The sequence below is a fragment of the Acomys russatus genome, chromosome 19, assembly GCF_903995435.1.
Source record: "Acomys russatus chromosome 19, mAcoRus1.1, whole genome shotgun sequence".
NCBI classification, from domain to species: Eukaryota; Metazoa; Chordata; class Mammalia; order Rodentia; family Muridae; genus Acomys; species Acomys russatus.
The window spans coordinates 53,488,406-53,514,680 of record NC_067155.1 but is presented as its reverse complement, the minus strand read 5'-3'; the positions used below and the strand labels follow the sequence as shown (position 1 = coordinate 53,514,680).

The 26,275-nt window shown below is 45.5% G+C and overlaps 1 protein-coding gene across 3 annotated transcripts; it reads left to right on the top strand.

Moving 5' to 3' along the window:
* The first annotated feature begins 1,746 nt into the window (after positions 1-1,746).
* On the top strand, positions 1,747-26,159 carry Rnf34 (ring finger protein 34). Of its 3 annotated transcripts, none has more exons than XM_051161532.1 (6): positions 1,747-1,913; positions 14,656-14,874; positions 17,423-17,827; positions 21,885-21,992; positions 22,397-22,598; positions 25,372-26,159. In XM_051161532.1, exons 1-6 carry the CDS (start codon positions 1,908-1,910, stop codon positions 25,560-25,562), a joined length of 1,131 nt encoding a protein of 376 aa, XP_051017489.1. In that variant the 5' UTR covers positions 1,747-1,907; the 3' UTR covers positions 25,563-26,159. The 3 variants fall into 3 exon arrangements, with proteins under 3 accessions (XP_051017489.1, XP_051017492.1, XP_051017491.1); XM_051161534.1 differs by lacking the exon at positions 1,747-1,913 and adding an exon at positions 10,462-10,579; XM_051161535.1 differs by lacking the exon at positions 14,656-14,874 and having other exon boundaries at positions 1,774-1,913.
* Positions 26,160-26,275: the final 116 nt, after the last annotated feature.

Here is a 26,275-nt window from a genome sequence, read left to right as displayed (position 1 = left end):
CTCAGGACCTTTGGAAGAGCAGGCGGTGCTCTTAACCACTGAGCCATCTCTGCAGCCCATGTTTCACATTCTTAAATGGTTGCCAGAACTCTGCAAAGCAGCCTCATTATGTGACGTTCTGATCATCAGTGGGCTCTCTACATGCTCAGCAAGGCTTGCTGGTGTTTTCTTCTTTTGCATGGAGTGATATCTGTGGCTTTATTTGTATTTCCTTGACAGCTAATGATGGTGAGCATATTTTTATGTGTTTATCCATTGACTCTTGAGAATTACTGAGGGGAAAGTAGTGTTTGCATGAACAGCAAATCTATTACAGTTTTTGGAGACAGGACCTAACTCACAGAGATCCACCTGTCTCTACTTCCCAAATGCTGGGGTTAAAAATATGTGCCACCATGCTTGGTTTACTATTTTAGCTAATATTACATACATACATACATACATACATACATACATACATGGGTGGCGGCTAGAAGCCAATGTTGGATGTTTCTTCAATTGCTTCTTACCTCACTGAGACAACATCATTCACTGAGCCTGGAGCTCAGCAGTTAGGCTAGACTGGCTGGCCAGCAAACTCCAGGGACCCTCCTGTTCCCACACACAGAGGGCTAGAATTATTGATGAGTGCCACCAAACCTGCCTTTTATATGGATGCAAAGGAGGGAACTCAGGTCCTGGTTCTTAGGCACCTTACTGACTGAGCCATCTCCTTAGTCCCACCAGCAAATGCTTATTGAATTTCTTTGCCTACATGATGACAAGAATAAGTACGTTCTAGCAGTTTCTCCTTAAATGAAGCTCAGCTGCTGCAACTATCATGGAGAATGACCGCCTTTCTGTGTTTCCCCAAGCCAACGACTCAGGCTTATCTTGGACAGGAAATTACATTATCTCAATAGAACCGGAAGAAAAATAGGCTTGGCATAGTCCAAGGAAATAGCTTGCTATGTGTTGTTTTGTTTTTAGACGGGGTCTGACTATGTAGAACTAGTTGATTTGGAATTCAGAGAAATCCACCTGTCTCTGCCTCTCCGGTCCTGGCATTAAAGGCCTGTGCCACTGTACCCAGCTGTATGTGTGTTCTGTCAAATAACCGATCTAAGCAGATTTGTTAAAAAGTGAGGCTTAAGCGCTGGGTTTGATGGCGCATGCCTTTAATCCCAGCACTCAGGAGGCAGAGGCAGGCGGATCGCTGTGAGTTCGAGGCCAGCCTGGTGTATATGGAGCGTTCCAAGACAGCCAGAGAAACCGTGTTTCAAACCCCTCCCCTCCCCACACACACACTAACAGACGTACACGAGCAAAACAACGACAGACAAGAGAGCAATTGGACCTGGACAGCCTTGGGCTCTCCAGCTGTTTTCAATAAACCTTAGTGGTTCGCCCTAGCCTGTGCTTGTGCTTCTCCTTGAGGAGACCCGAGGACCTCACAGTGTGGGAATCTAGAACATTCGGAGAATGGCTTAAACCTTAGGCCCTGCTCGGAACAAAAGCCTTCAAACCAACCGTGTTTCTCACCACAGCCCCGAGAAACTAGCCACCCAAAATAGGAAGCCAATTCAGCCTCAGCAGCTTCTTCTCTGAGAGCGGCTGCGTCACGCCCCGCCTAGCCCCGCCCAGTCCCGCCCCTCTTCGCTCGCAGGATGCGTCCAAGGCCTCGCCCCCTCCGACCATTTCATTGGCTCTGGTGACCGGCCCCCCGAAGGACTGCTTCGGATTGGTGGGCTCCGCCTGCCGCTCGGCGTCTTCTCGGGGGCGTGCCACGCCCCTTACGTCGCGACGCTCAGTCGGCCTCGGGAGGTGCAGCTTTCGCAGCCTTAGAAGGAAGGAGGTCCGTTGTGTGAAGAGGCTGCTATGGTGCTGAGCTCCCAGGTAGAGCCGACCGAGCCGAGGCGGTCGCGGCCATGAAGGTGAGGGTCTGATGGAGCCGGGAGCTTCTCCTCGCCTCTCCTGGGGTGCCCAGAGCGCCTCTTTTTCTCTCCCTCTCAGCGGTTTCCCAAGGGGTTCCTGAGAGACCACCACTGTGGCAGGCGCCGGGCCTGGAGCGTGTGGAACCCCGACCCGTTCCAGCCGGAGAGACCGGGTTAGCAGACCCGCCCGAGCTCCCACAGCGCCACCCCCACCCTCCCCCCCAGCGGCCTGGGCAAGGAGGAAGCGAGTAGCCCTGCGGTGGCAGCCCACTGGGCCCTGTTCCGGGGCCCGGTGCTCTTCTCGGGGTCCCAGGCTTTGTAAGCCGCTAGAGCTCCCCTCAGGCGTTGGTGTTTCTGCCCATGGCCGTGCCCTCTGTCTCCCCGAGTCCTTGAACTAACCCAGACGACTGGGGTGCATCACAAGACAGAAGGCTGAGAAGAGCACAGCGGGGAGCGATGAGGCTGGGGCCATAGTAACCCAGCTAGAAATGCCAGGGGTTGTGGGGGAGTGGGGGCTGGTGGTGGTAGAAATCCCCCCGCCCCCCAAGGAGTTCTTCATTGGGTTTAAACGTTGTAGCCATGACCTAGAGCGCTAGACTAGTGTGCATTGCCACTAGGTACGCAGCAAGTAATTTGGCAGCCTTTCTCCCAGGTGGGAGTGAGAGCGTGGGAGCGTCACTGATAGAAGTTTCAGAAGAGGGCAGGGTGTGTGTGTGATTCTGGCCTACTTTGGGGGAGATGATTTTTTTCTCAACTTTATCGCGGAGAGTTCTAAGGAGACTGTACAGCAATTAGTTCAGGTATTGGTTCTTTTGCCCAAATCAAACCAAGTGGCGTGAGTCAGAAGATGATACCTTTCTCTACAGAGATAGTTGTAGTCATCATGTTGAAGATGTGTGTTGCCTTTGGGCTGCTGGAGTAACCCGACCTTCACAAAGTGTCAATGGCGAAAGCCTTTAATCCCAGCACTCAGGAGGCAGAGGCAGGAGGATCTCTGAGTTTGAGGCCAGCCTGGTCTACAGAGTGAGCTCCAGGACAGCCAGGGCTACTCAGGGAAAAAGAAAAGAAAGTTTTCCAATTAAGAGAAAAGAGACAAGACAAAGTAGGCTTGGTGGCACAGGTCTGCAATCAGCCTTTAGGAGACAGAGGCAGGAGGATTGCTGCAAGTTTGAGGGTCACACTTGCTACAAAGAAAGTGAGAAGCCAAACAACAAGCCAGGCATGATGGCCCACACCTTTAATCCCAACACTCTAGGAGGCAGAGGCAGGCATAGGGCTGTGAGTTCGAGGCCAGCCTGGTGTACAGATGAGTCCAGGACAGCGAAGACTATGCAGAGAAACCCTGTCAAAAACAAAACAAAAAACTGAAACATCAACAAAAGTCTCTAGAGAGATACATCTCAAGTAGCCACATTACAAACCACAATAATGGATGGTGTGTGGGTGAAAACAAACCCTCAGAAGCAAGAAAAATAATACCTTCAATGTTGCATTGGGAGGTAAAGGCTGGAGTCAGGACAATTAATTAGTGGTTCAAAGCTAGCCTTTGCTTCATAGTAAGTTTGAAGCCAGCTTGCATTACATGAGATTCTATTTCAAAAACTATAAGCCCTCTTGCTGCTGAAGCAAAGAAGAATTTTGGGATAGGTAACTTCTTGGTTTTGAGACAGAGACTTGCTATGTATTGCTGACTTGCCTGAAACTGAATATGTAGGCTGCCCTTGAACTGGTGTTGTGATCCTCCAGAGTGCTTGGAATGAGTGACATGTGAACCGAAAATTTGTTTAAAGATGTTTTGGGGTTTATGGGTGTGAGGGTTTTGCCTGCATGTATGTGTGTGTACCATCTCATTAGATTCCCAGAACTGGATTTAACAGTGGTTGTAAGCCACCATGTAGGTGCTAGAAACTGAACTCAGGTCCTCTGCAAAAGCAACGAGTGCTCTTTACTCCTGATCCATCACTCTAGCCCCTAAGGTTTTTGTTTGATTTGTTTGTTTGTTTGTTTATGGTTTTTTGAGACACGGTTTCTCTGTGTAACTGGAACTCGCTCTGTAGATCAGGCTGACCTTGAACTCACAGAGACCCGCCTGCCTTTGCCTCTCAAGTGCTGGGATTAAAGGCATGTGCCATCACCGCCTGGCTTTGTTTTGCTTTAAATTTTTTATTATTTTTTTATTTTTTATTTATTTTTTTTTAAAGATTTATTTATTTATTATGTATACAGTGCTCTGCCTGTATCTATGCCTACAGGGCAGAAGAGGGCATTAGATCACATTTAGATGGTTGTGAGCCATCATGTGGTTGCTGGGAATTGAACTCATGACCTCTGGAAGAGCAGTCAATGCTCGTAACCTCTGAGCCATCTCTCCAGCCCCCAATTTTTTATTTTATAGGTATGAATGCATGTACGTCTGTGCACCATGAGTGTGCACCCTCACACATTCTGGAAAAGATAGTTGTGAGACACCTTGTGGGTTCTGGGAATCAAACCCTGGTCCTGGAAGAGCAGCCAGTGCTTTTAGCTCCCGAGCCATCAACCTCTGTTTACGTCCCAGTTTAGTTCTAAACAGTCCCTGCAACTTAGAATGCTTTATTAAACTTTCTGGAAGCAGTTTTAAGTCCTCAAAGCCACCATCTTTGCTGGGAGATCCCAAACCAGCTGATATTTATCAAGGAAACTAGATACGGAAGGAGCAGTGGAGATAGGTACTGTGCCCAAATTTTTAAATAAGTTGTATAAAACAAATGGTTTTTGTATTTAAGTGGAAGACGACTACTTTCTTTTTCTTTTCTTTCTGAATGAAAAAAGGAAATAGGGAAAGTATGTGACTGCTCCCAGGTGTGGTGGAGGAGAGGCTTATGGTATATAAAAGGCAGAGCACAGCCAGAGGCAGGACATCTGGGAGTGCTCAGAGTGGACATGGCTAGACTGGGCTGGGCCATGTGGGAAGGGGAAGGCAGAGAAGGGGACCAGGTGCAGCAACCAAGAGGCCCAAAGGGGCAAAGAGGGTGGGTAACCAAAATGGCTAGATTGTATAGGGAAGGGCAGCTCAGGCCCCTGGGTCCGAGAGTTGAGGGTAGTGGGCAGGGGATGTGAGCCAGGAAGATCCTTTAAGAAGTAAGGACTGAGGGGTGCTAGGAGAACCTGGCAGCCAGGTCCACTTTGATATACTAAGGAGGCACTTCAGCCATTTGTCTAGGGGGGTTTATTTGTCTTGTTGTTGTTTTGGTTTTTCGAGACAGGGTTTCTCTGTGTGGCCTTGGCTGTCTGGGACTCACTCTGTAGACCAGGCTGGCCTCACAGTGATCCGCCTGCCTCTGCTTCCTGAGTGCTGGGATTAAAGGTGTGTGCTACCATGCCTGGCTGTCCAGGGTTTAAAACCTAGCACCTCCTTTGCTTTCTTATCTTTTTCTTTTTCTTTTTCTTTTTCTTTTTTTCGTTGTTGTCTTTTTTTGTTTGATTTTTAAATTTTTTTTATTTTTTATTTTTTTGGTTTTTTGAGACAGGGTTTCTCTGTGTAGCCTTGGCCATCCTGGACTCACTTTGTAGACCAGGCTGGCCTCGAACTCACAGCGATCCGCCTGCCTCTGTCTCCGGAGTGCTGGGATTAAAGGCGTGCACCACCACGCCTGCCTGGTTTGGTTTTTTGAGACAGGGTTTCTCTGTGGAGCCCTGGCTGTCGTGGACTCACTTTGTAGACCAGGCTGGCCTTGAACTCACAGAGATTTACCTGTCTCTGCTTCCCTATTTAAGGCTTGTGCCACCATACCCAGCTTTGTCTTCCTTCCTTTTCTTTCTTCCCTTTTTTTTTTTTTTTTTTTTTTTTTTTTTTTTTTTGGAGACAGGCTTTCACTAGGATGCTAAGAGAAAATGGTGAGAACAGTTTTAAGAACCAACTAGTTAATGATTCCGTGAACTCACTGCAGTCCACCTGCCTTTGCCTCCCAAATGCTGGGACAAAAGGCACGTGTCACCACGCCCCTCTCAGCTATTCCATTTTTAAAAAATATTTATTATCTATATGAATGTCTGCCTGCATGTACACCCGAAAGTTAGTAGAGGGTATCAGACCCCATACAGATGGTTATAAGCCACCATGTGGTTGCTGGGAATTGAACCCAGGTCCTCTGGAAGAGCATCCAGTGTTCTTAACTGTTAAGCCATCTCTCCAGCTCCCTTTTATTCCATTTTTAAAAAGACAAAAGTCATTGTTAAGTTTGAAACCCAGGACAAGGGCCTGAGGTGCCTATTTAGCAATCATGTGTGGCTCACACCTATTCTAGCTCTTGGTACGTGGAAGCAGGAGGATCCGCTCAAGGCACAGCCCTCCACTATATAGCAAATTCAAGGCCAGCCTTGTCTACTTGAGACTCTGTCTCAAAAAATAAGAAAGGAAAAGAAAGGCAACATGTATGACATAGAGCACACATTATTGCAGGAGTATATTAATTTGAGGGTTGACAAGAAGACAGTGAAAGCTTTTGCTGTGCAAACCTGGTGACCAGAGTTTGATTCCTGTTGGGTGTGGTGCTGCATGTCTTTAATGCCAGCCCTTGGGAGGCAGAGGCAGGTGGTCTACAAAGTGAGTCCAGGACAGCCAAGGCTACACAGAGAGACCCTGTCTCGGAAACAAAACAAAACACCAGAGTTTGATTCCTGGAACCCATGGAAAGGTGGGGGGAGAAAACCAACTTTACAAAGCTGTCCTCTGATTCCCCTCCCCCCCCCAAAACTTTTTAACTTTTGAAGTGACCAATGCCTTTCCTAAAAGTGTTACATTTTAAAGGTCAGCTTCTGTTGTGTGGTGTAGGGTTTCTGCCGTTGTAGTGTAGGATTGGGCAGTCAGCATTAAATCTGGCCTCATGTTTGTTGTGAAGCAGCAGTTTCAGTAAAAATTCTTTTCACATCTTTTTTTTTTTTTTTAATTATTTATTTATTATTATTTATACAGTGCTCTGCCTGCATGTACACCTGCAGGCCAGAAGAGGGCATTAGGTCACATTATGAATGATTGTGAGCCACCATGTGGTTGCTGGGAATTGAACTCAGGACCTCTGGAAGAACAGTCAGTGCTCTTAAACTCTGAGCCATCTCTCCGGGCCCTTTTCACCTCTCTTAAGGGAGTCTCAAGTTTGCATACATACTGCCTTTTCCCTCAGTTCTGTAAGAAAGTTTAACAAATTTAAACCGTAAAGCATTCATTTATATCCTTGTTGCTAAGATTCGAAACAGTCTTTCAATAGAAGGACATTCAAATTTTAGCAAATTGAAATTTGTCCAGAATTTACAACAGAAACCTGTAGTCTCTGAAGTAGATGGATTGTCTGAGGAAGCTGAAGGGCTGAAGAAGAGAGTTCCAAGCCAGGCAGAGTTGCTGAGGCCTTCAGTCAGTCCCAGCGCTCAGGAGGCCGAGGCAGGGGGATCTCTGTGAGTGGAGGCCAGTCTGGTCTGCAGAGTGAGTTTCAGGACAGTGTAGAGATTCTGTGTCAAAACACCGAAAATAGAGATGGGCGGGTCGGCGGGTGGGAGGGGAGAATCTATATCTGCTTCTTTTGGTGCTGCTTTCAGTACTTGATAACAATTAATATTTTTGCAAATGAAAGTGTTAGGTTCATCCTTTATTAGCCGATATTAGTCTATTTGGAGTTATGGCAACAAACTAGACTCTTAGGAGATGGCATTATTTCACTGTTTGTTTAATTGAAAGCAAATGACTTAAATCATTTTGTTTTCATGCCCATCAGCAGCTCCATCCATTACCTTTCCCTACCCTTCTTTCTGTCATATGCTCCTCATAGAAGCCACATCCTGTAGTCTGGCTGGCTAATACTACATTTAATGGAATCATTAAGAGAGACCACATTCTAATTCAGTATAGTACAGAAGCCAGATTTTGTGGTAACTTGTATTTGAGTATTTTAGAGTTTTTTCCCCTACACGAACTCTAAGTGTAGTTTACGTCATATATACACACACAAGGCAATGAGGTCATTTGAAAACTGGCACTGGAAGAAGGTGGGGCCTGTGTTCTTAGAAACAGTCAGAATACCCTTCCTCTTGGTTTTGTTGACTGCAGCTATGTGTGATGCAGACTGAGGATACTAGTTGCATCTAGAAACCTGAGAGAATGCTCACAGAATTGGTGTTCTATCTAGAAACAAGTGTTGCAGTGCTTCAAACTATCAGTCACTCTTAAAAATGATTTGTAGACAGTAACAGTGTCAACTTCCAGCCCTTATTACCAGAAGTAGTTTTAGTCTAAGAGAATTGAGCCAGGAGGGATTAGATTATGAAGGGATTAGACTATGAAGTAAAAAGTTGTTTTCCATAATTATCAATGAGGCTGGGCGTGGTGACAGACGCCTGTAATCCTAGCACTGGGGAGGCAGAGGCAGGAGGATCTCTTGAGTTCAAGGCCAACCTGGTCTAGAAAGCCAGTCCAGGACAGCAGGGGCTGTTACACAGAGAAACCCTGTCTCCAAAAAGCAAAAACCAAAACAAACAATAATCATTGATGGCTAGAAAATAAGCTGCAACTATCATTGATTTCAGGATTAGCAGGTGTAGATTTAGTTTTTTCCATCTACCTCTTCGTGTTGTGTTTCTGAGCTAGATTGGGCTTAGGGCCTGTGCTTGCATGCTAAGCAAGTGCTGTGTCCCTGAGCCTCTTCTCTAGCTCTGCACTATCTCATAGTTTGAACTACATTCACAGAGGCAATTCAGTCATTTTACCAAGATGGTTGTTCTTTCTTTTGTCTTGGACTCTTCTGGTGTGGCCTGTAGGGTGCTGCCCTTAACTGTGGTCCTAACCAAGGCATAATAGCTCCAATCATGGCTTTACTTGTTGAAGTAGACATAATTTCTGTTTTGTTTTTTAATTTTTTAAAATATTTTTATTTTATTATTTATATATTGCTCTGATGAATGTTCTCCTGCATGTACAGCTGCAGGCCAGAAGAGGGCGCCAGACCACATTACAGATGGCTGTGAGCCACCATGTGGTTGCTGGGGATTGAACTCAGGACCTCTGGAAGGACAGACAGTGCCCTTAACCACTGAGCCATCTCTCCAGCCCCTAATTTTTTTATTTATTATTGTTAGTGGGGTGTTCATGCTGTAGTCAGAGAACAACTTACAGAGTCTGTTTTCTCCTATCACCTTTACATGGGTTCTGGGGGGCTATTTCAGGTCACTAGCCTTGAACTCCTACCTTTGCCTCCACCCTCCCAAGTGCTAAGATTAGAGTTGTACGTCACCTCACCCGGGTTACTTTTTTGTTTGTTTCTAATGAACAAATGTCAAAAAGTCATCCTTCCTAGGGGTCTTTAGAAGGAGGCCGAGCAGCATCAGTGGTGTCACTGCAGAGCAGGGGTGTGTGTCTACTGCATGGTCCTTAGGAGTGGGCTGTTCTCAAACCTAGGAGCAAAGAAAGATGTTCCAAACGCATCGCCAGAATAGGAGCAACAAATAAAAGGAAAAGACAGGGATATAAGCTGACTAACCAGATCTCAAAAGACAGGGGAAAAGAAAGAATTGGAGATTAGATCTCTGAGGCTTTGTTTTTTTATAATTTTATGTTTGGGTGTTCTGCCTACATGTATGTATGTGCTGTGTGCATGCCTGGTGCCCACAGAGATCAGATGGGAGAGCGTGGATGGTTGTGAGCTGCCATGTAGGTGCTAGGAACCAAATCTAGTCCTCTGCAAGAGCAGCAAGTGGTCTTAACCCCTGAACCGTCCCTCCAACTCCAAGCTCTTTCCTTTTCCTTCCTTCCTTTTTTAAAAAAATTATTTTATTTGGGCAGGGCTTGGTGACATGTACTGTTAATCCCACAACATGGGAAGCAGAGGCAAGTAAATCTCTGAGTTCCAGTCCAGCCTGGTTTACATAGAGAGCTCCTGTCTCCAAATAAATAGTTTGTGTGTGTGTGTATGTGTGTGGGGCTGTTACAGATGGTTGGTAGGTAGCTGCTTGTGGGTGATGGGAATTGAACTCAGATCATCTGAAAGAACATTCAGTTTCTTAACCACTGAGCCATCTTTCCAGCCCTTAAATTGAGAGTGAAGGACAAAAGTAGGTGCTCTGTTTTGTTTTGTTTTGTTTTTGAGACAGTGCTTTACAACGGAGCCTTGGCTGGCCTGGATTCTTGCTATGTAGACCAGACTGGTTTTAAACTCTTAGCTCCACCTGCCTGTCTGGTGTGTGCATGTGGGTCCTAGGCAGGAATGCCTGTGAGGCACCATCTTAGAGTGGGGAGCTCAGAGGGCAGCTCCTGTAGAACTGGTCCTCTGCCACCTTTACCTCAGTTAGGGGGTCAAGCTCAGGTCATCAAACGGGCATGGCCAATGCTTTCACTCTCTGAGTTGTCTTGCTGACCTAAAAATAATATTTAACATTGGCTTCTTTTTTTGTCAGATTGGACTATCAGTGGCTGTTTTCCCAGTGTTGGAGGTTTCACATGTGAAAATGGAGAAGTTTGTTAGGAAATAAAAGTTGGGAGTCGCTCCAGGCTGACGGCACACACCTTGAATCCAGCACCCAGAGGCAGGCGGATCTCTGAGTTCAAGGCCAGTCTGGCCTGCAGAGTGAACGCCAGGACAGCCAGGGCTACACAGAGAGACTCCATCTTTAGTCCCTTTAATCCCAGCACTCGGGAGGCAGAGGTAGGTGGATCTCTGTGAGTTTGAGGCCAGGTCTGCAAAGTGAGTCTAGGACAGCCAAGGCTACACACAGAGACCCTGTCTTGAGAAAAAAAAAAATTTTTTTTTTTTGATTGTTACCCAAACTGTTCTCTAGAGTAGCAAAAATCAGAAGGCCCAAATATTTTAAAAACTTAATTATATTTGCTTATTTGTGTATGTGTATCCCATAGCGCTTGTGTGGCAATGGGAGGACACCTTGGGAGTTGATTGTCTCCTTCCACCATGTGGGTCTCAGGGATTGAGCTCTGGTTATTAAGCATGAGTAATTTTTAAGGCTTTGTGGTGAGTCTACCATGCCAAGAACCATGGTTTGGGTCAGTTTCACAGGTAAAGGCAATTACTTAGCAAGTGGCAGTTAGAGCAGCCACAGAGGTGGGGAACTAAAACTACCTGCTTCCAAGGACAGGGAGGTCAGCTCTGGGGTGACACACAGGGCTTACCACACAAGAATGCAGATGCTATGCTCAGAAAGGGAGCAGTGTGGGTTACCCTTCCTATACTGACAAGAGCATTCTCTTACTGCAGGAAAACTATTTTCTTATTGGACACAGTTGACCAAGTCCACAGATTCTAATGAAGCTGCAACCTAGATTTTTCACTGTGTTTTCATTACGTCTGCTATGGTCTGTGGCTGAAAATAGTTATATAGATCTGCATTGTGCTAAGTAGAGTTACAACAACACATTTTTGCCTGGGAAGCTACTGGAATTTATTTTTTAATAAAAAAAAAATACTTAAGGAAATTTAAAGGCTGTCTTTCTCTGTTCTCCGTGTGTGTGTGTGTGCGCGCGCGCGCGCACGCACGGGCCAGAGAAAACTTTAGGGGTTGTTTCTCTGTGTGTATAAGGTTAAACCCCATAGGCTTATATATTTGAATGCTCAGTCATCAGGGAGTGACACTATTTGAAAGGATTAGAAGAAGGTGTGGCCTTGTTGGAAGAAATGTGTTGCTGCCGGGGGTGGGCTTTGGGGCTTCATGCCAAGTTCAGAGTCGCTCACTGCCTATGGACCAGGCCGTGGCTCTCCCTCCTCCAGCACCTGCCTGCATGCCACCATGCTCCCCTCATGATGATAATGGACTAAACTGTAAGCAAGCCTCCAGTTAAAGGCATTCTTTCATGAGAGTTCTGTGGTCATGGTGTCTCTTCGCAGCAAGAAAGTAGTGACAATGACACTTTGTGACCTCAAAATTGTCAAGAAGGCTAGGCTGACTGGCTAGCAAGCTCCAGGGAACTACCTGTCTTATCTCCTTCCTAGTGCTGGGGTTACAGACTCACCACATGCCTGGCCTTTTGACTATACAGTTGTTATTTATTTACTATTTGAGACAAGGCCCGAACTGTCCTAAATGTAGCAGATAGACAAGAATGACTCTGACTCAGTCCTCTTATGCTGCTTCCTATTGCTGAGATTACGGGCTTGGGCCCTATGTCCTTACCTGGCCTTTCTTTTTTTTTTTTTTTGTTGGGTTCTTGGTGTAGAATGTAGGTTTCTTGGGCCTGGAGAGATGGCCCAGTGGTTAAGAGCACTCACTGCTCTTCCAGAGGTCCTGAGTTCAATTCCCAGCAACCACATGGTGGCTTACAACCATCTATAATGTGATCTGATGCCCTTTTCAGCACGGTATGCATAATAATAAATTATTAAAAAAAAAAAAAGCCGGGCGTGGTGGCGCACACCTTTAATTAATCCCAGCACTCGGGAGGCAGAGGCAGGCGGATCGCTGTGAGTTCGAGGCCAGCCTGGTCTACAAAGTGAGTCCAGGATGGCCAAGGCTACACAGAGAAACCCTGTCTCAAAAAACCAAAAAAAGAAAAAGAAAAAGAATGTAGGTTTGTAGGTTCTTGTCCTTGTAGGCAAGCATTTTGCCAACTAAGCTATCTACTTAGCTCTGTTTTTTTTGACGAGCTTTCTCTCTTTCTTTCTTTCTTTGGAGGATACAAAGGAAGCTCCTGTTATTTCATAGAAACCTGAGGGCGTAAGGCTGCATTGCTATCCTCTAATAATGCTGTCTACCTAGGAATTGTACTTGTTTTCTCAAATAGGTCCTCTGCTCCCTCCAGGAGAACTATATAATTTGTTTTTTAATTTTTTGTTGTGTTTTTAGCACGTATGTGTGTATGCAGAAGTCAGAGGTTGACGCTGGGTATGTACAGCTCTCCACCACAAACATTTTTCTCCCCACCTCCCTCCTAGACAGGGACAGCCCAGGCTGTCTTGGAACTCCCTCTGTAGCCTAGGCTGGCTTTGCCCTCACATAAATCTGCCTGCCTCTGCCTCCTGTATGTAGCCCTGGCTGTCACAGACTGACTTTGTAGACCAGGCTGGCCTCGAACTCACAGGGATCCGCCTACCTCTGCCTCATAAGTGCCAGGATTAAAGGCATGCGCCACCCCCTCCAGCTCCTATTTTTTTTCTTTTAAAGATTTATTTATTTATTATGTATACAATATTCTGTCTGCATGTACAGAGAGCACCAGATTTCTTTACAGATGGTTATGAGCCACCATGTCATTACTGGGGATTGAACTCAGGACCTTTGGAAGAGCAGCCAGTGCTTTTACCCTCTGAGCTATCTCTCCAGCCCTCCCTAATGTTTTTTTTTTTAACAATAAAAATTATATTATACTCAATAACCAGCGAGACAGTAGGATTAATAAGATAGTGTGGTTTTATTTATTTATTTTTTTATTTTTATTTTTTTGGTTTTTCGAGACAGGGTTTCTCTGTGTAGCCTTGGCCATCCTGGACTCACTTTGTAGACCAGGCTGGCCTCGAACTCACAGCAATCCGCCTGCCTCTGCCTCCCGAGTGCTGGGATTAAAGGCATGTGCCACCACGCCCGGCTTCTTTTTGTTAAATAATAGCTAGGGAAATAAACCTGTAGTATCCAGTACATGTCTAAGGTTCACAGGGAAAATACTTAGACACTAAGAAATTTGAATTTCAAGTAGAACCTGAAATTTTAAAAGTATTAGCAAATCTCTTACATAGGACATACTTCACTGACATAGAGTCAGTGTAGTGGCATACAGATTTTGGAAACCTGAGGCAGGAGGATTGCAAATTTGAGGTTGGCCTGAGCCTGTAGACACTGTTTCAGGTTTTTTTAACCCCCAAAGACTGGGTAGCCCTGGCTGTCCTGGAATTCACTCTGTAGACCCACCTGCCTCTGGATTTAAGGCACTACCACTGCCCCGCTCCCACCACCTCCCAGGGTTTCTTATGTAGCCTTGGCTGTTGTCGTTGTGAACTCGCTTTGTAGATCAGGCTGGACTCCAGCTCACAGAGATCTGCCTGTCTCTGCCTCTGAAGTGCTGAGATTAAAGAAGTGCACCATCATGCGCAGCTCTGGCTTCATTTTCTCTCCCCTTTCATCATTTATCTTTTGTTTGGAAGAAACAGAAAGTTGTCTTTCTAAATGACTTGAAATTTTGGTAACTTGAATGTTCCTTATTAGGGATGCTTAGAAATAGAAGTGTTTGAGATTTTTGAGATTTTGGAATCTTTACCAGCTCCTGAATTTGAAGCTTATTTAGTTGGTGATGATAGAGATGCCTTGTGATCTCAAGATTATTTAAAGAAAAACTTTCCTCTGAAATGTGTCACACTCCACTTGGCTTTCATCCATCCATCCATCTGTCTGTCTATCATTTTAGGCAGGGTCTCTCTTCATATCCCTGGCTGTCCTGGAACTTACTATGTAGACCAGGCTGGCTCCAACTCAACAGAGATCCACCTGCCTTTGCCTCCTGGTAGTGCTGTGATTAAAGGTGTAAGCCAGCACTCTTGGTTTATTCTGCTTTTATATTTTTTTGTGTTAGGAAGTTGTGCTTGCATGTATACCTGTGTGTCACATGTGTGGCTAGTTCTGTAGGACAGAAGCTCCTCTGCCGCTAGAGTGGCTGTAAGCAGCCTGTCGGTGCTGGGAGTCAAACCCATGTCCGGTGGAAGAGCAGTCAGTGTTTGTAACCTCTGAGCCATCTCTCCAGCCCCTCTGCTTGGCTTTAAATGGTGGCATTTGTGGTTTTTTTCAGGCGGGTGCTACTTCTATGTGGGCTTCATGCTGTGGGCTGCTGAATGAAGTCATGGGAACTGGAGCTGTCAGAGGCCAGCAGGCGGGATTTCCAGGAAGCACTGGCCCATTCAGATTCACACCAAGCTCTGACTTTCCCACCTACCCACCAGCAGCTACTGAAGGGCCCAATATAGTTTGCAAAGCCTGTGGACTTTCATTTTCAGTCTTTAGAAAGAAGGTGAGTTGGATGAAGCGCTGCACACAAGTAACACATAGGGTGGGGAAGATGTAGATCACATGTGGGTTTTTTTTTTTAGTTTCTTTTGTTTTTTTGGTTTTCCAGACAGGGTTTCTCTATGTAGCCTTGGGTGTTCTGGACTCACCGTGTAGTCCAGGCTGGCCTTGAGCTCACAGAGATCTGCCTGCCTTTGCCTCCCAAGTGCTGGGATTACAGGAGTATGCCACCATGCCTGGCTCACATGTAATTTTGTTGTTGGAGGTTTGTTTTTTGAGATAGGGTTTCTCTGTGTAGCCTTGGCTGTCTTGTACTTGCTTTCGTAGGCCAGTATGGAACTTAGAGAGATCCATGTGCCTCTGCCTCTCTGAGTGCTGGGATTACAGACTTGCACTACCCTGCCTAGCTCAAAAATTTATTTGTTATGTATATGAAGTGCTCTGCCTGCATGTACACCTACACTCCAGAAGAGGGCATAATATCACATTATAGATGGTTGTGAGCCACCATGTGGTTGCTGGGAATTGAACTCAGAACCTCTGGAAGAGCAGCCAGTGCTCTCTTTTGTTTTGTTTTAAGACAGGGTTTTTCTGTGTAGCCTTAGCTATCCTGGGCTCCCTTTGTATATCAGGCTGGCCTCCAACTCACAGCTGCCTCTGCCTCCTGAGTGCTGTGATTAAATGCGTGCACTCCCACATCCAGCTGCAGACAATGCTCTTAACCACTGAGCCATCTCTCCAGCCCTTGGTTTTCAAGACAAGGTGGCTCTGTGTAGCCCTTGAATGTCCTGGAACTTTTAGACCAGGCTGGCCTTGAACTTACAGAGATCCACCTGTCTCTGCCTCCTGAGTGCTAGGATCAAAAGCGTGTGCTTACCATGTGCACCCAGCTTAGATCATAATTCTTGTTTGTAGGTTATGTTGAGTAGCGAATTCATTTAATAAAAAAATTTAAAAGTTAGCCACATTTGGAAAACTATGCAGTAAGATCCTAGTTGTGTTGCATTTTCTGAGTCGTCCTTGCTGATTTTCCTGTGGTGTCTTTGCTTCTGAAACCTCATTCCTTGTAACACTCGGTTTTTGAAGCAAGAGATTGAATTGCTGTGCAGTTTTTTTCAGTGATCATTTATTATAGCAAGGTACCATGTTTTTAAAAATTTGTTTCTAGCTGGCATGGTGGCATACGCCTGTAATCCCAGCACTTGGGAGGCAGAGGCAGGCAGATCTCTGTGAATTTGAGGCCAGCCTGGTCTACAAAGTGAGTCCTGGACAGCCAGGACTACAAGAGAAACCCTGTCTCAAAAAACTGGAAAAAAATTGTTTTTATTTTTTTTCCTGCAAAGCCGGTAATGAAAACTAAGGCCGCCTTATGCATGCTAGCAAAGTGCCCTCTCTACCCCTCCCAGCCCCCATATAGCTCCTTAGCCCACCCTTGTCCATGTTCTTTCATCATTTTATTAAACCAGTCCCAGGTTGCCTTTAAATTCCCAGCTGTCCTGCCTCAGCCTCCCAAGTACTGAGATGACAGCATAAGACATCATACCTGGCTCCTGACCATATTCTTAAAAAAAAAAAAAAAAAAAGTATGTGTGTGTGCATGCCACTTGTGCCCTTAGAAACCAATAGACGATGTTAAATCCCCTGGATTTGGAGTTACAGGCTTAACTTTGTAAGCTGTCCAGCATGGATGCTAGGAACCAAACGCAGGCTGTGTGGAAGAGCAGGGATCACTGTTAATTCTGAGCCAGCTCCAGCCCTCTGACCACATTTACTTGTTTCGTTTGTCTGTCTGTTTTTTGAGACAGATTTTCTCTGTGTAACCTTGGCTGTCCTGGATTTATAGACCAGGCTGGCCTCGAACTCACAGTGATCCACCTGCCTCTGCTTTCCAGAGTGCTGGGATTACAGGCGTGCACACCTGCAAAGGCTCTCTTCTGAGGTGGCTTAATTAGGGCCACACTGGCTACGGAGTTCTTCGTGCACTACTGCGGTCGGTTTCTTATCTTTTTGTATTAAGCTTTTTCCTCTTCTCTGCTGGGGAAATTATCCACATAGAAGACCAGGAGGAGGAGTGCTGTGGTTGTGCTCTCTGTTCCATGTGGTTCAAGTCAGCCCTGTTCTGCTAATTGCATGTTTGTGCCAGGGGGTGGAAACATTTTGATTCATTAACACAAGAGCATATATTTTTCTTAAAGTGCTGTATTTGAAGTTGTGTGAATCTAAGCTGCCCTAGCGTGACTGGTTTTGTGAAAATAGGTCAGTGCCACGGGGACTTCACATAAACCAAAGCTTCAGTTTTTTTGTTTGTTTGTTTTTTGATTTTTTTTTTTTTTTTCTTCGAGACAGGGTTTCTCTGGGTAGCCTTGGCCATCCTGGACTCACTTTGTGGACCAGGCTGGCCTCGAACTCACAGCGATCCGCCTGCCTCTGTCTCCCGAGTGCTGGGATTAAAGGCGTGCACCACCAAGCCCAGCCAAAGCTTCAGTTTTAATACAAGGCAAAAGAAGGTGTTTTCACAATGGTTTGTGTTGTGTCGTCTGCTCTGTCTGTAGCATGTCTGCTGTGACTGCAAGAAGGACTTTTGCTCCCTGTGCTCAGTCTCCCAAGAAAACCTCCGCAGATGTTCTACTTGTCACCTCCTACAAGAGACGGCCTTCCAGCGCCCTCAGCTGATGCGACTGAAAGTGAAGGACCTACGGCAGTATCTCCTCCTCAGAAACATCCCAACTGACACGTGTCGTGAGAAGGAAGACTTGGTAGATCTAGTGCTGTGCCATCGTGGCCTCGGCTCAGGGGACGACCTGGACTCAAGTAGCCTGGATTCCTCACGGTCCCAGACTTCTAGTTTTTTTACACAATCGTTTTTTTCAAATTATTCAGCCCCCTCTGCTACTGTGTCCTTCCAGGGAGAGCTCATGGACGGAGATGGGACCTTCAGATCAGAAGTTCTGGCACAGGTAGGTGATGTGACCGATGGCCCCGAGAGCCTGGTGTGCTCACGCTCAGCCAGCTGTGGCTGGGATCTTTAGTGCTGGGTGACTCCAGATGAGCCTCAGGTCATAGCAGAGCAGAAGTGCCATCCCCAGCTGCGGGCACTGCACAGCTGCCTGATGATGCCTTGGTGCCTAGGTGCTAGGATCCTGGAACCTGAAGAAGTTCATGAGTTCTTGTCCTTGGTCTCCTGTCCTGTGTGGTTATATAGCTTATAGTCAACTGTTGAGTAATAACCAAAAGTGTCAGGGACCACAGAGACAATCAGTAGTTAACTCAGTAATCTTTTGCCTTGATGAAGGAAAGTGATTCTTATTTTATTTATTTGAGAAAAGGTGTCTAGCTCGGGTTAGCCTCAAGCTTTCTGTGTAGCTGAGGATGACCTTAAAGTAAGAGTGTGTATGTACACATCCTTACTTGTCAGTTATTCTCCATCGTACATTTTTTGTTTTGTGGGGTTTTTTTTTTTTTTTTTTTTTTTTTTGGTTTTTTTTTTTTGTTTGTTTTTTTTGGCAGGGGGTGGGGGGTGGTTTGAGACAGGGTTTCTGTGTAGCCTTGGCTGTCCTGGACTCACTTTGTAGGCCGGGCTGGCCTCGAACTCAGTGATCCACCTGCCTCTGCCTCCTGAGTGCTGGGATTACAGGTGTGCTCTACCATGCCCAGCTTATCTTACATTTTGAGACAGGATCTCACTGATTTGGCTTGGCTGGCTAGGAAGTCCCAGGGATGTCCCTGTCATGGCCTCTAGTGCTGGACTTTTCACCCTTTCTGTTTGAGTGCTGCAAGTCCAAACTTACATCCTTGTGCTTGAATGGCAAGCACTGTAACCATCTGAGCTTTAGTGCCAGCCCTCACTTTGAACTTGCAGTCTTCCCAGCTCTCTCTGGAGTGCAGGGGTCCAGAGTGTGCATCACTATGGCCTGGTTTTAGGTGGTGCCAGGGATTGAACCCAACACTTTGGGGATACTAAAGAAGCACTCTAACAACTGAGCTGTATCTGCTGTTACAAAATTAGTTTAAAAAACAAAAAGATTATTATTTAATGTAACTGAAATACTATCTCAATAAGGTTCTCTCTCTCTCTTTTTTTTAAAGATTTATTTATTATTATGTATACAGGGATCTGTCTGCATGTACACCTGCAGGCCAGAAGAGAGCATCAGATCTCATTATAGATGAGATAATGAGATCTATGTAGTTGCTGGGAATTGAACCCAGGACCTCTGGAAGAGTGCCTTTAACCTCTGCGCTATCTCTCCAGCTCCCCCCAATAAGGTTTTTGAACATCATAGTTGAATGACATGCTCAGCTGATGACTCATAGTTTGTTGTATATGAATAACTCTAAAATGTTAAATTAAGTTGGGTATGGTTGGGTACCTCCAGCTAAACTAGGGAGGCAGGCACAACAAGATTCTCATGAACTCAGAAGTTTGAATGCTGGCCTCAATTTAAAAAACATAAAAAACAAAACAAAAAAACCCAAAAACCCTAAGACATTTTATCTTTGAGTAAATTTGTTATTAAAAGATATATGCTGGGAATGCGAGGCAGGTGGATTTCTGAGTTGGAGGCCAGCCTGGTCTACAGAGTGAGGTCTACAACAGCCAGGGCTGTGAGACCTCATTTCCATAAGCAAAAAAGCAAAAAGTAGAGGTGTAGGGGGTGGAGAGATTGCTCAGCAGCCAAGAGCTCTTCCTGCTCTTCTAGAGGACCCTGATTTGCTTCCCTGTACTCATTTGCTGCGCAAAGCTACCATCACGCCAGTTTCAGGGGACTCTGATGCCCTCTTCTGTCCTCCTCAGACACTGCACGGATGTAGTACACAGACACACATGCAGACAGCTAGCTAGTCACACATAAAACATAAAAATGAATCTTAAAAAGTAAAGGCATGGCAGTGAATACTTTTTTAAAAAAGGATTTATTTACTATGCTTGCATATACACCCATGCCAGAAGAGGGCAGCAGATCTCATTATAGATGGTCGTGAGCCACCATGTAGTCGTTGGGAATTGAACTCAGGACCTCTGGAAGAGCAGACAGTGCTTTTAACCTCCGAGCCATTGCTCCAGCCCGGCAGTGAATATTTTTACCCCAGCACTCAAGGGACCAGAGACAGGAGCATTGGTTTAGCTGCTATCCAAACATGCACGACTTAGACGAGACCAAGACCAGAGTTAGGATTTTCTCAAATGAGACTCTTTCATAATTATATAAACAGATACAATGACTTATACCACTTTGGGATATATGACACCATCTGGGGGAGATGTGGGTAGCACTGAGGTGTTTATGGGGTGAAATGTGTGATATTGGAACCAACCTACACTATGTACGTTACGGTCAAAAGATGTCATTAAGAGTGATGGTGCACACCTACGATGGCAGCATTTGGAATATGGGGGCAGGAAGGAGATGAGCTTCTTTTCTATCTCAGGCTAAATGTCTTAAAAAAGAAAATATGTGAGAGAATGTATATAATCCAAAATGGAAGGAATTTCTGTTTTCCTGAAAAAAAAAACAAAAAAAAAAAACTGTTGATTTTAGAGATTTAAAAAAAATAATTGATTATGGCAGGTAGGGTGGCACATACCTTTAATCCCAGCACTTGGAAGGCAGAAGTAGGCAGATCTCTTTGAATTTTAGGCCAGCCTGGTCTACAGAGTGAGTCCAGGACAGCCAGGGCTCTTGTTCCACAGAGAAACCTTGTCTTAAAAAGCAAAAACAAAGCTGGGCGGTGATGGCACACTCCTTTAATCCCAGAACTTGGGAGACAGAGACAGAGGCAAAGACAGGTGGATTGCTGAGTTTGCGGCCAGCCTGGTCTACAAAGTTAGTCCAGGACAGCCAGGACTACGCAGAGAAACCCTGTCTTGAAAAACAAAAACAAAACAAAACAAAAACAAGGGCTGGAGAGATGGCTCAGAGGTTAAGAGCACTGCCTGCTCTTCCAAAGGTGCTGAGTATTCCCAGCAACTACATGGTGACTTACAACCATCTATAATGAGATCTGGTCCCTTTATGGCATGCAGGAGCACATGCAGGCAGAACACAGTACACATACTAAATAAATAAATCTTAAAAAAATAAACAAAAAGTGATTTATTTAGTGGTATTTGTATGTGTGAATATTTGCATGTGCCCGTGCCTTGGTGGTGTTCGTGTGGAATTCAGAAGACAACATGTTGGTACTCTTTCACAACATGGGTTGAAATCAGGTTGTCAGGCTCAGTGGCAAGGGCTGGTCTGTACCCGTTGAGCCATCTCACTAGGTGTTTTCAGGTCCTGATGCTGCAGTGTCACCTCACATTGTTTAGTGGCTTTGTAATTGAGCTTTAGGACCTGATTGGCCAGTAATACACAGATATCTTCTACAAATTCACACAGGAGAAGACTTTGTATTTTATGTAAGGTGAGTTTATATAGGGCCCAACTTCTTGGGAGAGCTAGGCAGCATACAGGGTCCAAAGAAAACTGTGTGTGCCAGGCTTTGAGGGGTTTTGTTGTTTTTAAATTGCAATTTTACTTTGTGTGGATGGTCGTTTTTCCTGCATGAATGTCTGTACATCACACGTGTGCCCTGATGCCTGTGAAGTTCAGAAGAGGGCACTGGATCCCCTAGACTGGAGTGGATGGTGGTGGTCTGCCACGTAGGCACTGGTAACTGAATCTAGGTCGCTGCCAGAGTAGCAAATGGTCTTAACTGCTGAGCCATCTCTCCAGCCCTAGACCAGGCTGGCCTCAAACTCACTGCAATCTGCCTGCCTCTGCCTCCCAAGTGCTGGGATTAAAGACATGTAAAGGCAGGGTCTCACTATGGAAAGCAGGCTGTTTTATTACTCAGAGATCCCCTGCCTTTCTCTCCAAGTGCTGCAATTAAAGGAGTGCTGTGCTTGCTCCACCAACCCAGCCCTGAGGTGATCTTGAGGACCACCAGTGGAGAGCTAATCTCTAGAGAAAAGTACATGTTGGTAATTAGAAAAACTGATTACTAATCTAATTGGATCTGTCATGTATGTAGGTACAGAGTGAAATAGCTTCAGCAAACACAGATGATGATGATGAAGAAGAAGATGAAGAAGAAGATGATGATGATGATGAACAAGAAGAAGAAAACTTGGAGGAACAGGTGAAATTCCTTTAAAATTGCTTTCCCTGATAAATGCTTATGTCAGAAAGGGAAGATGCTGGACTTCTCTAGGTCAGCATTGTGTTCGTTTCTTCTAAGTCAGATGTAAGACACTGTTAAAACACTTCAAGCAGTCAGGCGAGGTGGCGCACACCTTTAATCCCAGCACTCGGGAGGCAGAGGCAGGCGGATCACTGTGAGTTCGAGGACAGCCTGGTCTACAAAGTGAGTCTAGGACAGCCAAGGCTACACAGAGAGACCCTGTCTCAAAGAACAAAACAAAACCCAACAACAACATCAGGCAACTGAGGTGTCTGGGGAGAGCATCCAGGGCCATGGGGACCAGTATCAGCCAAGCAGTTTAGACTTGTGGGAAACAAGGGTAACAGATGTTCTGATTTCAGAACCCGGGACTGTCTAAGAAGAAAGCGAGAGCCTCACTGTCTGACCTGTCGAGCCTTGAAGAGGTAGAGGGGATGAGTGTGCGCCAGCTGAAGGAAATCCTGGCTCGGAATTTTGTCAACTATTCTGGCTGTTGTGAAAAATGGGAGCTGGTAGAGAAAGTCAACCGATTGTACAAAGAGAATGAAGAAAACCAAAAGTCATGTATGTTAATTTTGTTCATTTTTTCCCCCCGAGTATCTTTTTTTATTTTTCTTGAGAGGGATTCTCTGTGTAGCCTTGGCTGTCCCTAGACTTGCGTTGTAGATCAGGCTGGCTTTGAACTCAGAGATCCACCTGCCTGAGTCTCCCTGAGTGCTGGGATTATGGCGTGTGCCGCCACCACCACCCAGCTCCTTTATTGTTTTTTTAAAAATTGGGTTGTTTGGACCTAACTAAGGCAAATTTAGCTAGCATGGCTGTGCATGCCTGTGATCCCAGGACTCAGGAAGCTAAGCTAGAGAGTTGCTGTCAGACCCTGCATCTATAGGCCTCGAACTCAGAGCGAGTGCTAGGATCCAAGGCATGTATCACCACCACGACCAGCAGACAGACCCTGAGAAATAGAAATCATTAAAAATAAAAAGATTTGGGGCAGGGGAGATGGCTCAGCAGTTTAAGATTGCCACTGCTCTACTAGAGTATTGAGGGTGGGTTCTCGGCACCAGAGTGACTGCCTACTCTGTAACCCTAATTTAGGGGATCCGTGCCTCTTCTGGTTTTTTGTGGGCACCAAGAATTTCAGTCATGCACAGACGAACATGCAGATAAGATACTCATAACACAAATAAATAATTTACTCTTTCAGAGGAGAAATAGACCTTTTTCGTGACTGAGTCAGTTATGTAAGCCTATTTATAGAGCTGCTAAATATTTCATCAAATTGACACGGGCTTTGAGGCAACCACTGCCAGGTGAACTAGACAATCAATAGTTTTTCTTATTATACATGACTGGTAGAACTCTAATTTAGAGATTCCTTGCCTGTAACAATGCTGACTTGTCTCATTAATCCCTCAAGCAGGTTACCTTGGTTATCTTGACTAGACTTGCATATGTATATGTGTGGGGTCATATGTGTCACGTGTACGTTGCTTGCAGAGGCCAGAAAAGGGTATCAGATCCCTGTAATAACCTAGAGGCTTGTGTGAGATGCTGTTTTTACAGAAACAAAAAACTGGTATCATCCATTTGCTGATGAATCATTTAAAGATGGAAAAATAGTTTTGTGCATCTACTTCTAGGACAGTGTTACCATAGCAGGCCCAGGAAAAATCGATCCCAGACCTGGCTGCTGGCTGGGATATGGCACAAGTGTAATGCTTGTGTGTGTGTACAGTAGGATGGAATGTGTGACGTCATGGAGTCTCTTGATGGAAACACATGGTTCCCAAGTGTCTCCAGCTAATTCACTGCCCATCAACACTAGTTCAGTCTCTGCTTTTATTTTGAGCGCAGCTTGAGTTTTCTCTGACTTGACTGGCTTAAAGTTACTTAAGTGTTAGTATTGACTTGGATATTGGATAGCCTTATTGAATATCCCAAGAGACAGGCTCTACTGAGTAATACATTGTAAAGAGGTGGAAGGAACCAGCCACACAGGATTTAAAACTGGCCTCTCTCTAGTCTCTCATTTGTCTGTCTATCTGTTGTCTCAGCCCATAGTACTTTACTTTGGTTTTTCAAGACAAGGTTTCTCTGTGTAGCCTTGGCTGATCCCATTGAGCCCTCTCTGCCTGAAGGGGATTTCTCTAAATCCTTTGCTTTAAAGCAAGTCTCAGCCAAGGTTGACTTTTAAGATCCATCACTGTTTCAGTTCCTGAGTTTTCTAGGCAACATAGCCAGGAAGGCCCAGCCCATCCAGCAGCAACATGACTTTTGATGGTTGTCAAGTTGCAAGGGACCTTTTGCTACCAAATTTGTGGTTTTTCAAACCTTCCTTTGAGTGGAATTAAGTCCCTTTTACTGAAATGAGGGTCCCATATTCATTCATGGCCATATGTCTCAACAACTGAGCTAAACTTCTACTCTGGCCTGACTAGTGAGTGGCCCATATGAGTAAGGTTGGTTGATTTTTGTTTTTGTTTCGAGACATTGTTTCTCTGTGTTAACAGCTCTAGCTGTTCTACAAGACACTCTGTAGACCAGGCTGGCCTTGAACTCACATCGATCCGCCTGCCTCTGCCTCCCAAGTGCTGAGATTAAAGGTGTGTGCCACCACTGCTCAGCGGTTGATGTTTTCTTATCCCCTACCCTCACCTCCCATTTAAGAGGTTTCCTGTAGCCCAGGCTGGCCTGGATTCATCTGTAGTTGAAGATGACTTTGAACTGTGATCCTTTTGCTTCTACCTCCAGGATTATAGGCATGTACACTGTGCCTGCCTGGTTTATGCAGTGCTGGGACTTCAACCAAGACGTCACACACGCAGTCAGATACTCTACCAGCTGAGCTGCATCCCTAGCCTGTTTCTCCTAAGCACGGAATGATTACATCCTTATCCCAAATCCCTTCTATTATATCATGACATAAAACAGAAATAAGGAGCCAACATTTATTGAACAGATTCCCTCCCTGACCTCCCCCCCCCCCCCCCCCGCCCAAACCCCAAAGACAGGCAGGACTCTCAGTATAGCTCTGGCTCTCCTGGACTTGAATTTACAGAGATCCACCTGCGCCTGCCTCCCTAGTGCTGGGATTACGGGTGTGCACTACCACGCCCGGCTTACTGAACACTTGTTAGCTGGTCCCAAGCCACGTAGTTCTTTACAGAACTCTGAGATATAGTCCTCACATCTAGTATAAGAAGTGTAGAGATTGAAGACTTCTACTTGTAGTGTATTGGGGTGATGCTCAGAAGATGGCTGCTTGGCTGTGAGCTGGAGCAGCAAGGCCAACAGCCATGTCCAGAGCAAGCCCTAGCTCTCTCTTTCCTTTCAGATGGTGAACGGATGCAACTTCAGGATGAGGAAGACGACAGCCTGTGCCGAATCTGCATGGATGCAGTTATTGACTGTGTCCTGCTGGAATGTGGGCACATGGTCACCTGCACCAAGTGTGGCAAACGTATGAGTGAGTGTCCCATCTGCCGGCAATATGTGGTTCGAGCTGTGCATGTTTTCAAGTCCTGAAATTGAGGCCCCCCTGCAGTGGGACACTCATGTGACTTTATCCCAAACATTTCAGTGCACAAAAGGGACTGGAAACTTACTGTTCCAAGGCAGAAGCTATTTTTAAAAATTATTTTCATTACTGACTGAGGACAGAAAGTTCACCCTAAGTTGAAGAAACCTGGGCTGTGCTGTAGGCCCATCTGCCTGTGGACACATGGCTTTCCTAGGTTCTGCTGGGTTGTATCACTTGTCTCCTCTGTGCACTCGCTGCTAAAGTCAGACTGTGCAGTGTGTGGGTATTTGCCCTTGCTCTTTGGAGGCCACTCAGCCTGTCTCTTACTTTCCCTTTATCCCATGTTTGAAACTTTCGTTCTCTTTGAAGTGAACTCACTGTTCCTGAGTAGGCTACTGTGGACTATACTGAGCAGTAGCTGCTCTGAATGTTCATTTGATTAGTCCTGTGTATTTTAAATGCTAATATTTAATGAATGTAAGTTTCCACATCGTTGCTATTTCTGCATTTAAACATAATTGGGAGACAATTGACATTCGATAGTCACCTGCCAGGGCCTTAGACTAAGTATGTCCATCTCTGTTCAGGTACAGCTTTTACTAGCAAGGGCTGCATCTAGCTTCTATCTTAGGGGTGTGTGTGTGTGTGTTTGTGTGTGTGCGCGCGTGTGCTAAAGTTCTTTATTAATATGTAATCAGTTTACACAGTTTTGTATAGT